At 35.6% G+C, this 13,026-nt stretch overlaps 1 protein-coding gene across 4 annotated transcripts in view; it reads right to left on the bottom strand.

Annotated features, from left to right (window-relative positions):
* Positions 1-13,026, bottom strand: part of BANK1 (B cell scaffold protein with ankyrin repeats 1) — a 309,895-nt gene that overhangs the window by 155,122 nt on the left and 141,747 nt on the right. For all 4 annotated transcript variants that reach the window (XM_043438794.1, XM_043438791.1, XM_043438793.1 and 1 more), the window contains exon 7: positions 12,709-12,905. In XM_043438794.1, the coding sequence (XP_043294729.1) occupies positions 12,709-12,905 (197 nt within the window). The remainder of the gene's footprint in view (positions 1-12,708; positions 12,906-13,026) is intronic.

Raw genomic sequence — 13,026 nt, 5'->3', positions numbered from 1 at the left:
TTCAAGGAGTATGCAATAATAAGTAAAAGCATTGAATATAATCTTAAATTAAAACAGCAGAACATAAAATGTTTCTGCAATAAAACAAATTTGAAAGAATAAAATTTAGAAAAATATATATCCCAATAGCTGACACCAAAGTTCTTCTTGAGGATAAAGAAGGCTTTCTGATAAGTTGTTTTAAGAAGGAAATTGATAGTTTAAGGACATAAACAGGCAAGAATGAAAGAAGATGACCAAACTCCTGAGAGTATGCAAGAGCAGAGAAGTAAGTTCTGTGTGGGGCAGTATTTGGAGGAAAAAATGCTGATTATTATGGATGAAGATTAGCACCAGGGTCATTGCTACTGTGATATGCAGTACTTAAAAAAATTCATTGCTTCACTGAAACTCCACAGTGAAACCTGTAGTAAGAATTGGTATTGACACAGAGGTCTCTATGAATGATGTATGCGTGAAAATCTAGAGGAAAAGTCAACACTATCTGGGAACTTAAGAAAGCTGGAGGAGGATGCTACACCCTGGAAGCATTAAAAAAGAAGCCAGAGCATGGAGTTATGTATGCACCGTTAGGAAAGATGTAAGAAATCTCTTATTTCAAAAGTTCTAGGAATAATTAGAATATGAGCACTGTTTAACTAAATAATGGATTTTGAATTACTTAAGGAAACATATGTGTAAAGTGGTTATTTTTAGAAGGTAAAGTTATAAATAACCTCTATATTTCTCTGTGTTTTCCAAATATTCTAAAATAATTATGTATTATTTTTAAATTAAAATGAAAATATAAACAGATGCATTTTCTCCTTGGAAGCTACCAAATATAAAATTTATTTATTTCTGTATTACTGTTGGTTTATTAATATTACGTAAAAGAAAGATATTCAGTTTTAAATTCTTACCATGGAATTTTGCCTTATATATTCTTTATTCAAATTGCATGCCTAGACACAGATTTATAAAAAGGTGGACAGGATCTCAGTATAATGAAACTGAAGTTTATAATGGGAAAAATCTCAGCTTGGCATGGATAAGCAATCCACTAATAAGAAATTCCTGATCTAGTGAGAGCTCAAAAATGTGGATGTTGATTTTAAGTGATATTTATATCCTAATCATTTTACAAAAGAAAAACAAAGTCTGCTATTCCTCAGAAATTAAAATGGACATATAGTCACATATTTTTTTTCCTAGAGTATCAACTTGTTTGTATAATATATTGAAGCTGAACATAAAAATAAAGAATAAAGACTAAGAACTGAATAAATTCCTAGAAATATACCTATATCATATGGGAGGAGAAACAAAATAGATCTTTAGCATATGTTCAGTTACGTTGATTACTACTAGACACTGGTTATAAAATTCAACAAATATATTTTCAAAAATTTTACTTTTATTATTACCAATAAAAATTCAGACTATAATAATAATTCCTTGTTGGTATTTTTCCTGGCTGCATCACATGGCTTGCAGGCTCTTAGTTCCCCTGATGAGGGATTGAACCTAGGCCCTGGGAAATGAAAGGTCCAAGTCCTACCCACTGGACCACCAGGGAATTCGTTTCTCTCTATCAGTTGGGGTATGTGTCTGTATGTCTCACAAAGTGCTTTATGATAATCTGCATAAAATAAAAAATACATTGCAATCATTTTTCCTTCCTACTCTGCTATTCTTTCTCTCTCTTCAAGTGATAAATAATGACAAACATTCAGAAAAGAAAGTCATTCCACAAAAAGAGTAGATAAAAGAATGAAAAATATCTTGATTTATTTCATCACATTTTTCAGTTTTATTTTTAGTAAAAATATCCTATTGCTTGGCCTTTTAAATATCTACTGTGAATGTGTATATAAGCTCTAAAAACAGTATTTCTTACTATATATTTTATTAACTTTTCATGCTAAATATTAAATTAAAAAAAATAAGTCTATGGTCCTCCCTCGGTCATTCCTGCACACAAGTCATAGGATAATATGCATTCCAGGAAAAAAAACACATAAAATGACTGTTTTCTGGTCCAAGAACTCAGAGGTTACATGTGCTCTGCCTTCTCCCCACAAATGTACATTCCATTCCTTTTACCCAGGTGTGTCCTTCATGTTTCTCCATTAAATATTTCTTATTTAAAATTCTGTTCATGATTTATCTTCTTTGGAAAAATTTCCTATGATTTTAACTTTTCCAATTATGATCTTGCCTTCCATTTCAGGGTCTTTCAATATTTATGAAGATGTTTTGAACATTTTTATGTTCATCTATTTCATCATGCTCTGGGACACTAGCTATCACTTTATTTGTCATGAGCAATTTCAGCACCAGTGAGACTTTGTTTTGCCGGAGGTACTTTGCTCATTGAGTACACTGCCACCACAGGGCTTCAGCGTTCAGCATTCGTGATTTAGGGAGTGAGATTACTGCACGACTTTTCCCTTCACAAAGCAAACACCCCTTCCCTGTTATATAAAAATGTAATTTTAACCAGGAGTTGAATTCGTTTGTTTCCTTACAAATCCCATAACTGTTTTCTTCTAGACAAGTCTTCAAACTCCAACCAGAAATGACTACATGCTGCTCCATGAGACCACTGTTTCACTTAAATACAATATGCTATAATTCAGGATAAATATCTATTTACTTCTTACATAATTGCTTTGAGAAAAAAGTCTTCATATATGTTCAAAAATTAAAATAGTTAAACAAAAGCATTTAAAATCACTAGAGTTTAATGCTGTTCAGATAGGGACAGCTTTCTCTTCTCTTTGGTTCCTAGGCTCCAATGTTTATCATTTTTTAAAATATGAAGCTCAGCAGAGTTACCAATATACCTGTGTACTATCAGAATATAAATACAAAAGATGAAAATTAAAAGATAATGCATTGGTAGTATTTGATTTTAAGGAAGAAGAAGATATGCAGTACTTAAAAAAAATCATTAAATGGAGCTTAGTTGGGCTTAGGTGAGAAATACAGCTCTATCAGATTAGGGCACAATCTCCAACAAATAACAGTTTAATTTTCTGATCTGTAAAATGAGAGTAAGAATGTTGAACTCATACAGATTAGTACACTGATCTAATATGGAATCACCAAGCAAAATGCTTGATACAGAAGCATTCAATAAAGGTGAGCTTATTTTATCTTTTTTCCTTTCCTTTCTTGAGTCAGATCTATATGGAACAAAAAGAATGAGCTTGAGCTGAGTCACGTTTCAGGATACAATATAGGAACAAGGCCACTAATCTCAAGCAACTTACTTAAATCAGTACACTTCATATGAACAGCTAATTTACAATTTCATGGCGAATGTTCCCAATCAAGAAAAGTAAAAATTACCTCCATTCTGACCTTGCAACTGGGGAATCCTCAACAATTATGCTACTGGTCAAAAAATGCATGTTTTTCTGAAAATAATATTATTCTGTTATCTGTTGTTAATGGTATCCTCATGCTTAGTAATTGTTCATTAACTACACACTTACTGAATAGACAATAATAAACATAAAATGGAACTGTTTAGTTCTCTGATACTCATCAGAGAAGTACATTATCTCTTTCCTTGTCTTGTCATTTCCAATAAAATAAGAGGCATATAATTTATCATGATAAATTTATTGCATAATTTATCATAGTCCTTGCCATGTAAATGCCTACTATTGCTAGGACAGATATTTTACAAATTAGAAAACTGGCATATCTATTTCTAAGAAAATACATTTTAGTAAGAACAATATAAAAATAAAATCACAAAATATCTCTAGATGTTTAGATAAATAATGATAAATAACAGTGGATAAAGTTTTAATGTATTGTGTTGGCCTGAATCTAGTTTTTAAAGGATAAAAGTTATTTGTGGAGGATTTGAAGAGAGACTCAAGAAGATTAAGTGTGGGTATTGACACTAAAACACTGGCATATTTGCCAAGATTAAAACCACTTGGCACTGTAATAATGCTGGTGCTGGTGCTGCTGCTAAGTCGCTTCAGTCGTGTCCGACTCCGTGTGACCCCATAGACGGCAGCCCACCAGGCTCCTCCGTCCCTGGGATTCTCCGGGCAAGAATACTGGAATGGGTTGCCATTTCCTTCTCCAACGCATGCATGCATGCTAAGTCACCTCAGTCGTGTCTGACTCCGTATGACCCTGTGGACAGTAGCCCAGCAGGCTCCTCCATCCACAGGATTCTCCAGGCAAGAATACTGGAGTGGGATGCTATTTCCTTCTCCACTGTAATAATGAACAGCTTTAAATGTATCTTTTACTAATGGTAAGTTTCTGGAAGCTACAAGAATTTTTTCTGGTTTAATGTTTTTTGTATCCAAATTTTACTTCCCCATAGTCTCTTCTCTTAAAGAACTATAAGAAAATATTTATTTCTCATCTTAGACAAACATCCAAATAACACTTAAATTTTTTTTCTTTTGGATGAGAGTCATTACTATTGTTATTAATCAATAAACATTTATTATCTACAACCTGGAAGACATTAGGTTATATGCTATGGGGAATATGGAATAAACAGAGCATGACACTTGCCTCCAGGGACTGAAAAGTTAATGTAATCAACACTAATTGATTAATTCATTCAATGCTTATGCAGTGAACATATAGTGTTTGCCAAAAATTGTGTTAGATATTAAAGAACTGTGGTGAAGAGGTAAAACTATCTTGCCCTCATGGAATTAATAATCTATTGGAGAGACAGACATACAAAACCAACAAGAAAATACAAATAAATAGCTATCACCAGTTGCTGCTGCTACTGCTGCTAAATCGCTTCAGTTGTGTCCGACTCTGTGCGACCCCATAGACGGCAGCCCATCAGGCTCCGCCGTCCCTGGGATTCTCCAGGCAAGAACACTGGAGTGGGTTGCCATTTCCTTCTCCAACGCATGAAAGTGAAAAGTGAAAGTGAAGTCGTTCAGCCGTGTCAAACTCTTCCAGACCCCATGGACTGCAGCCTACCAGGCTTCTCTGTCCATGAGATTTTCCAGGCAAGAGTACTGGAGTGGGTTGCCATTGCCTTCTCCAGTACTACTTTAAACTGCAAAAGGTCCCATGGAGGAATGCGTTCTCAGAAACGGAATAGTGGACAAATAATACATAATTACAGATAACTTTTATTGAGTGCTTATTACTTATCAGGTATTCTTGTGCATGTTTCATATGTACTTATGTTTATCATAACAATGGTACCAAAATAGGTGTTTATCACCATTTTAGAAATGAGGAAACCTAAGCAAGGAGGGATGAAGTGATTCACTCACGGCATGGGCGGTGTGTATGTGTGTGACTCATGCAACTTGTGTCTGACCCACTGCGAACCCATGGACTGTAGCCCACCAGGCTCCTCTGTCCATGAGATTTCCCAGGCAAGAATACTGGACTGGGTTGCATTTCCTACTCCAAGGGATCTTCCAGACCCAGGGATCCAACCCGTGTCTCCTACATTGGCAGGTGGATTCTTTATCACTGAACACCTGGGAAACCCTTAGTCAGGGCACATGGCTGGAAAGCAGCAGAGCCAGTATTTAGGTAGCTCTGGAGCATAGGCGCTCAGCCTCTAGCACAAAATGTTCCTAGATCAGGGGAAAGTTTGTGATGGAAATTAAATGTATAACAGTCGAGGTGCATACCTACAGCCATTTTCTATGAAAGTTTCCTGGAATAGGTGGAGTTTGAGTTGAGATTTTGGCATGGTTAGGAGATCAGGATATTTTATTTAGGAGGAAGGGATGTTTAGGTAAAGGGAATAGCTTTTAATAATTAAATGAAGGAAGGACAAATGGACTCTGGTGGCTGAGGTATATGCACAATTAAAGATACGTCTACAACAGTCAGCTGGGCTAAGCCATGTGGGCCCTCAGTGTGCAGCCTGACATGGCATGATGTGAGGTCATCAAAACTGGGAAGGAAGATCTCCCTGGGGGCCTTTCCAGCACAGCTGATCAAAAGGGAGATAAGGTATAAACCAAGAGAGCCACAGAGAGAATGAAAAGGAGGGAACAGATGTGATAGATCACGTGTAACTACAACTGTTAAGTTAACTGAATTGATAGTTGAATCAGGGTAGTGTGAGGAAGAGGGAGGCTATGAATGGGTTCAGGGTTAAGTCAGACATATTTTTAGCAGGGTGACTTTGGGACAAGGTACTTCATCTCTACAAATCTATTTCCTCATCTGAAAAATGGAAAATAGTATATGCATTTGTGACTATCTAATTAGGAGTTGAAAATGACTTTCAAACTTTCACCAAGTCAATAATTGCAAATAATTATGCCATTAGCCAGGATGAAAGAAAAGGAACATTTGGGTATGTTGAGATCTAGAGGCCTGTAACATATCTATGTGTATACATTCAGTTTGCAGACTAAAATTGGAACCTTAATTCAGGAGGAAGGTCTAGGCTAAAGACAATGACTAGCTATCAATCATGAGAGAAGACTGTGTAGAAAGAACCACAGCTGATGGAGTAAGAGAAGGGAGTTAGAAAGGATGAGTGGAGATTTAGAAAAAAGACAGGGTCAGGGAATCCAGTGCCAAAGTTTAAGCCAGAGGATATCTGAGAGTAATCCAATGGATCTGATCTATGGTAGATTACTTCTGGCCTTTGACAGAGCAGCTTCAGTACTGAGCTGAATGCAAAACTTGGGTTGTTAGGAGGAAAGAAATAAGTGAAATGAAAAGTCATTCTTTCAGTTAGTTCTGGTCCTTAAAAAAGGGATCAAAGAGAAAGCAGGGATGGTGGGAATGTGTGTGTATTCAAGCATGTTTGTTTAGGAAGAGTCAACATAATGGGAGAGATTAACAATGAAGAAGAGAGAGGTTATGATTGATGGTGAGGTCTCAAGTTGATATGAATAACAATAAATCAAGAGAAAATAAAGTGCATGCAGTATCATTTATTGTGGATCTACCATACCTTTAATATGTTCACATTAATGTCATCAAGTCCTAAAACACCCTGTAAGGAATTATTTTTCCTATTTGCAGAAAAAGAAACTGAAGCTGAGAGAAAACAAAGAGGTTGTGCAGGGATGGAAATGTGGTATTTGATGAAGTTAGGATACAAATTGAACTTGGCTGAATCCCAAGACCATATGATTAGAAGAAAGATAAAAATTTGACAAAGGCGACAAAGGAGTTGAGGGAGTTTAACAGGATGTTTAGAATTGCACAGTTAGGGCATCAAAACTGAGTCTGATGACTCCGGGAAGAAAAGAATCTGTAATGCACCACTGTGGTGCATTTAATGCGATTTTAGAAAGAGATTGCTAAGTAGCTCCAAAAGCATAACTGAGACATGAATTTGTAATGCATGCAGTCAAGTGCAGTTATGTGACTTGTTCTACTTTCTTTAGTTCTAACAGAACATCAATATTGAACAAAGGCCAGAATTCTAAAATTCATTGTAGGCTGGCCTATTAAAAATAAATGCTGAAGATAGCAGCTATGTTATTTGTCTATGAATACTCTAAACCTAAACTTGAAAAAATCCTGAATATAGAAAGGATATGAGCAACATATTTTTAAAAACATGGGATCCAGTTAAGGATATTACTGGGTCAGTGAGATCAAACAAGTCCTTAAATTTGATACTTGCCTTTTTTTCCCATCAATGAATACATACGTGCTGAGCATTTCCTCTGCAGCTGATGTTGGGAGGAGAGAGGAGTCTATTCCCCTCATCAACTTCTAGACTTATAAGGAAGAAAAATTATATAAGTAGAGCAGGGCATGCTGCCATTTAGAAGGAATTAGTATACACTAGTGTATGCTAAATTATATGTAATAATCCACTAGAGAACAAAACAGTATATAAGATATCAAAATTGAGAGAAATAATGGGCCAAAAGCAATGAATATTTTCTGGGCTAAGCATAAAGCCTACCTTCCTACAGCAGTCAGTCAATCATATATTAGGGATGGATACTTCAGGTACTTCAAAATCTACCTCTTCTGGACTTTCATTCCACACCCTTGACCATTTGAAAAGGATCAGAGTCACTGTCTATCAGGCAGACAGTAGAGGGCAACAGAATCAGTCTTCATCTCTCTCTCTTTCTGGCGCACGTGCACACACACACAGACACACTAACCCACACTAGTCCACTGTCCACAGGTGTAAATAGCAGTGTCAGGCTATGTCAATGAGAGCAGGATGTCACAAGAATCCCATCACGGATGTGAGCAAGAGATACATTCAGTTAGGAATCTTCCTGAAAAGTCTACTAGAGAAACTGCAAGGAAAACTGATTTTCCATTTCTGAAATTTTCATGAACATGATGTATCAGTAAGATCTTATTTATATATGCACCAAACTACATGATTGAACACTGGTGGAGAAAAAAGATGCTATGAATATTGTACAGATGTGAGAGTTGAACCATAAAGAAGGCTGAGCACTGAAGAATTGATGCTTTCAGACTGTGGTGGTAGAGAAGACTCTTGAGAGTCCCTTGGACAGCAAGGAGATCAAACCAGTCAATTCTAAAAGAAATCAACCCTGAATATACATTGGAAGGATTGATGCTGAAGTTGAAGTTGCAAAACTTTGGCTACCTGATGCGAAGAGCCAACTCATTAGAAAAGAACCTGGTGTTGGGAAAGATTGAGGGCATGAGGAGAAGAGGGTGACAGAGATGAGATGGTTGGATGTCATCATCGACTCAACGGACATGAGTTTGAGCAAGCTCTGGGAGATAGTGAAGGACAGGGAAGCCTGGGGAGTTATAGTCCTTGGGGTTGCAAAGAGTTAGACATGACTTAGCAACTGACCAACAACAAATATCTGTTGGCTCTCCAATTCCACAGCAAACCCACAGAGGAGGATGTATTTCTCTATACACGATGTAATCATTTTGTGAAATGTTTAAACTGATGGGAATAAATAGGGCAACATACTGAGGATAACACAAAGAAATATCACTTATTTTGCTTAAAACACATTGTAATTTTTGCTGTGCATTTTCTCTAAAATCACAAAGTATCTCACAATCTGCAGCCAAGTGTCAGTTTAGTTTCAAATTTTCAGTTATTTTTGACCTGAAAGATAAGTTTTTAGAGGATGGAATTAGTTGTCAGGGGTGCTACTTGATATCTGAAAGAGTCAGATTTTCTCAAGAGTCCTGTGAAGCAAACTGTGGTTCACACTCAATTGTGAATTTAAATACCAATCCTTTACCTCTGTCCATCCACTTTTCACCTTAATTATCTCAGAAGGCATTGTTAGAAACTGAAAATTGAGTAGCTTATTTAAAAGACTTTATGGGTTATAGAAATATATGGTATTCGTATCCGTAATAGTACTGAAAGCATAAAACAAGTGTAGGTGTTAATTAGATAACTATCAAAGCATGAAGTGCCAAGTCTCACATTGTTGTTCTTTAGTTGCCAAGTCGTGTCCGACTCTTTCTGTGACCCCCATGCACTGCTGCCTGCCAGGCCCCTCTGTCCATGGGATTTCCTCGGCAAAAATACTACAGAGGGTTGTCTTTCTGTCTCCAGGGGATCTTCCCAACCCAGGGATCAAACCTGCATCTCCTGCATTGGCAGGAGGATTCTTTAAGCTACCTATTAATAATGAAAGGCTCTGCTCATAGATTGTGTATAAATTATTAACCTTTCAAAGTAAAAAGTGACATGAAGAAATGTCAGGAAAGTGATTTGAGGCCCCTTCTTCTCTGCTTCCTCCTTCCTTCTTCTTCATCTAGCTAACACTAAGATATGGATGACACTTCTTTGTTTATGAATGTTTGCTAAGGAGTCTCTCTTTTTTTTTCTTTATTTTTAAAAATCACGATTGTTTTTTTCTTCTACCAATTTTATTCAGTTACGACCAAACTCCCTGTGTTGTAATACCCTCTGAGATTCTAAAATGAACAATGTTTCACTGGTGGAGGATTAAGAACAATTGAAGAAATCAGTAAATCAGTTGAGGGTATGTTTGAATTTAAAAATATATATTTCTGCAATGCAGAAGTATGGTCAATTGGTGGATTATAAACCTCAAACTGAAAGAATATCTATTTCTTTAAACAATTCTGAAAAGTAGCTCATGGAACATTTGAATGCCTATGTGACAACTCTGAGATCTTTCAGAATGTGATTATAACATTAAAGCTGTATAAATATTATGAAAGAAACAATAAAGCATTTTAGCAATGCAAATAGATTGCACATTTTCTCTATTAAGTTTAGATATATCCTTAAAAAGACATAGCTATTATAATTCATAGTATAAAATTTCAACATGTGTTTTTCTGACATACTTTCCACAATCAGATAAGATTATTGGATTTATTTTAAATAAAACTGGTCATCAGAAGAATATTAGAAGAATAAATCAATAGGAAACACCCTTTACCATGCATGTCACAAGCTAATTCATAAATTCCTATTTCCTTAACCACACATTTACAAAAGAACCTTTGGTAGCTTACAAAATTACTGTACCTAAAACTATTCATAGCCATAAAATATGCTTATAAAAATGCTGTCCCTTACAACAACTATAGGCACTTCCTTCAGCTATAGTGACAGCAAAACATACATTTGCAAAATAATTGCTCCATCCTAGCTATAATGGCAATGTCTACTATAGACATACTGGCAAAATGCAAACTAGTAACAAAAAGACAGAATACAAAAAAGAGTTTGTCAAATTTAATAGAATAATTATCAAGTATAACCCTGCAAAATTAGAATGTAGCCACACTGAAAGAGTAAATATTAAGTCACCTAAAGACAATGATATCAATCAAATATCAATGCTATTATTGCAGAAGCAAAGGTATAAATACCCAGAGGATGTGAGAGAGAAAAATTTATTTTCCACATCCACTGAATCCTACCCTCATACTAGCTTTCATACCTACTGTTATTATTATTTAGTACCATATTACTTATGAAGTATGTGTAATGTGCATGGAGCTGCATCTGTTAAAGTCGAGTCCTCACTGGAGACCAGAATGGATGCATTACCCTTGGAAAGTCAATTTATCTTAGAAAGTAACCCTGGATGCTGAAAACTTTCAGGAGGAATTTTAAGTCCAACAGTGGTTAAAATTTTGAGAATAAAGTTGTGTAGAATTGAGTACCCAGGATGTAATGAACAATAGTACTGTGTGTCAATGTACAAGGTTGAATTGAATTGACTCACTGACTTACCTGGCATGTTGCATTGGTCAATGACTATACATAGTGGATAACGACTAAAATGACTATACTCACCAGATATGTGACAATCACTATCTAAAACCTTTCCAGGAATAAAAATTATGCTTATTCCTCATTTGAAGGACATGAGATTAAAAAATAGTTTATTAATTTCTGTATGTATTTTTGTATTAATTTCTGTATTCTTTTACAAGCAAAAGATATCCTATTGTAATTCCAGATAGTGGATGATACCAGTATTCTCCAATAACCATTTGCTATTCTTAAAAGTGGGGAAAAAAGCTAGATTGGTTATCATTTTGTCCTCTGGAAATAAGAAACACTGATGATTTTCATTAGTCCAATATTATAGTGACTTAATCTAATAATTAGAATATATGCTAAAATGACCAGAAGCATTTCAATGTTCTCTATTAACTGTTCACTGGTAATAAAATTATTTATCTTTTGAGAAACCAAAGACAAATTTTGACATATTCACCAACACAGTAATTGCCTACTATATTTTCCTAAGAGCCATCAGAAGTATTATAATTCACTTTCTCAAGCAAAATGTGCACACCTTTGTTACAAACAGAAAATAATTGCTTTTCTAAATTTGACTATGGAAACACAAAATGTGTTTTATGTCCTAAGGTGGTATCCTCTCTTTCAAAATCTCCCTTGTGAACGAAGAAAGTAGCATAGACATGTATGCACTGTCAAGTGCAGAACAGATAGCTGGTGGGAAACCGCTCTGTAACACAGGGAGCCAGCCTGGATGGAGCTCTGTGATGATCTAGGAGGTTAGGCTGGGGTTGGGGCAGGGAGGCTCAAGAGGGAGGTGATACATGTAAAACTGTGGTGATCCGCATTGCTGCATGGCATAAACCAACACAACACCTTGTAAAGCAATTTTCCTCCCATTATAAAATAAAAATAAAAACTGCAAAAAGAACTGTCCCTTGGTTTCATAATTACAAAGCAAATATCCTTCAAAGGGTGTTCTAAAATTTGGGGCTTCAAGCTCAAGTTATACAAAAAAGCAATTGGGACTTAACAGAGAGAGAAAAGGAATCACATACCAGAAAGAAACTTAAGCAACATGAGTTAGCTTTTGATTGGATAGACTTTTTGAATGGTTATCAAAATGTTTTCCTTTAACCTAATGAATATTTATCTCATTTCATGGGCCTAATAATGCCTTACTTAAGACTTTTGAACAAAACACTAAAGGTAAGAGGTTTTTGTTTCTTTTGTATCAACTCCTCTCCAATACTGAACAGGTTATCTGGAAGCCAGAAAGGCCAGATAAGTTTCAAAAAGGGTTATTTAGGGGTGGGAGTATGGAATCAGAGCTGGTTCATGGCAATATTAAAACAAGTGGACTAATCTTGCAAAACACTTAAGACAACCAATGACTCAGAACCAACAGATCCTACAAACTAGCCACATAGTAGCATCACTGTCAAAAGAGCAATGTACATGTACAAACACACACTAATTTTATAAAAACAGTTTTAGACATAAAATGGAAAAAAACAACTTACTGAAAAGTCTTCAAAGATTTTCTTGAGTTCTTCATGACCATGCCTTTCAGCAATATGTGCTGGATCTGAACCTTCCGAATTTTTTATCTTAGATGCCCTGGTTGCTCCTGAACATTGAAGCAAATGAACAGCCAAGTTCTTTAACCCAAATTTTGCTGCACAGTGGAGAAGAGTTGGAAGTTCTTTGAAATAAGAATCTGAAATAAGCAAAACAGAATAATTTTTTTCATCATATTTGGAACCATATAAGAAAAAGTCAAACACAATCTATTCTTAAAAATAATTCCCACAAAGCATTGCTGACTTTTAGGGTGATTT

The sequence above is a fragment of the Cervus canadensis genome, chromosome 19 (assembly GCF_019320065.1).
Source record: "Cervus canadensis isolate Bull #8, Minnesota chromosome 19, ASM1932006v1, whole genome shotgun sequence".
Taxonomy (NCBI): domain Eukaryota; kingdom Metazoa; phylum Chordata; class Mammalia; order Artiodactyla; family Cervidae; genus Cervus; species Cervus canadensis.
The sequence above is the reverse complement of the archived record's forward strand: the minus strand, read 5'-3'. Positions and strand labels throughout refer to the sequence as shown.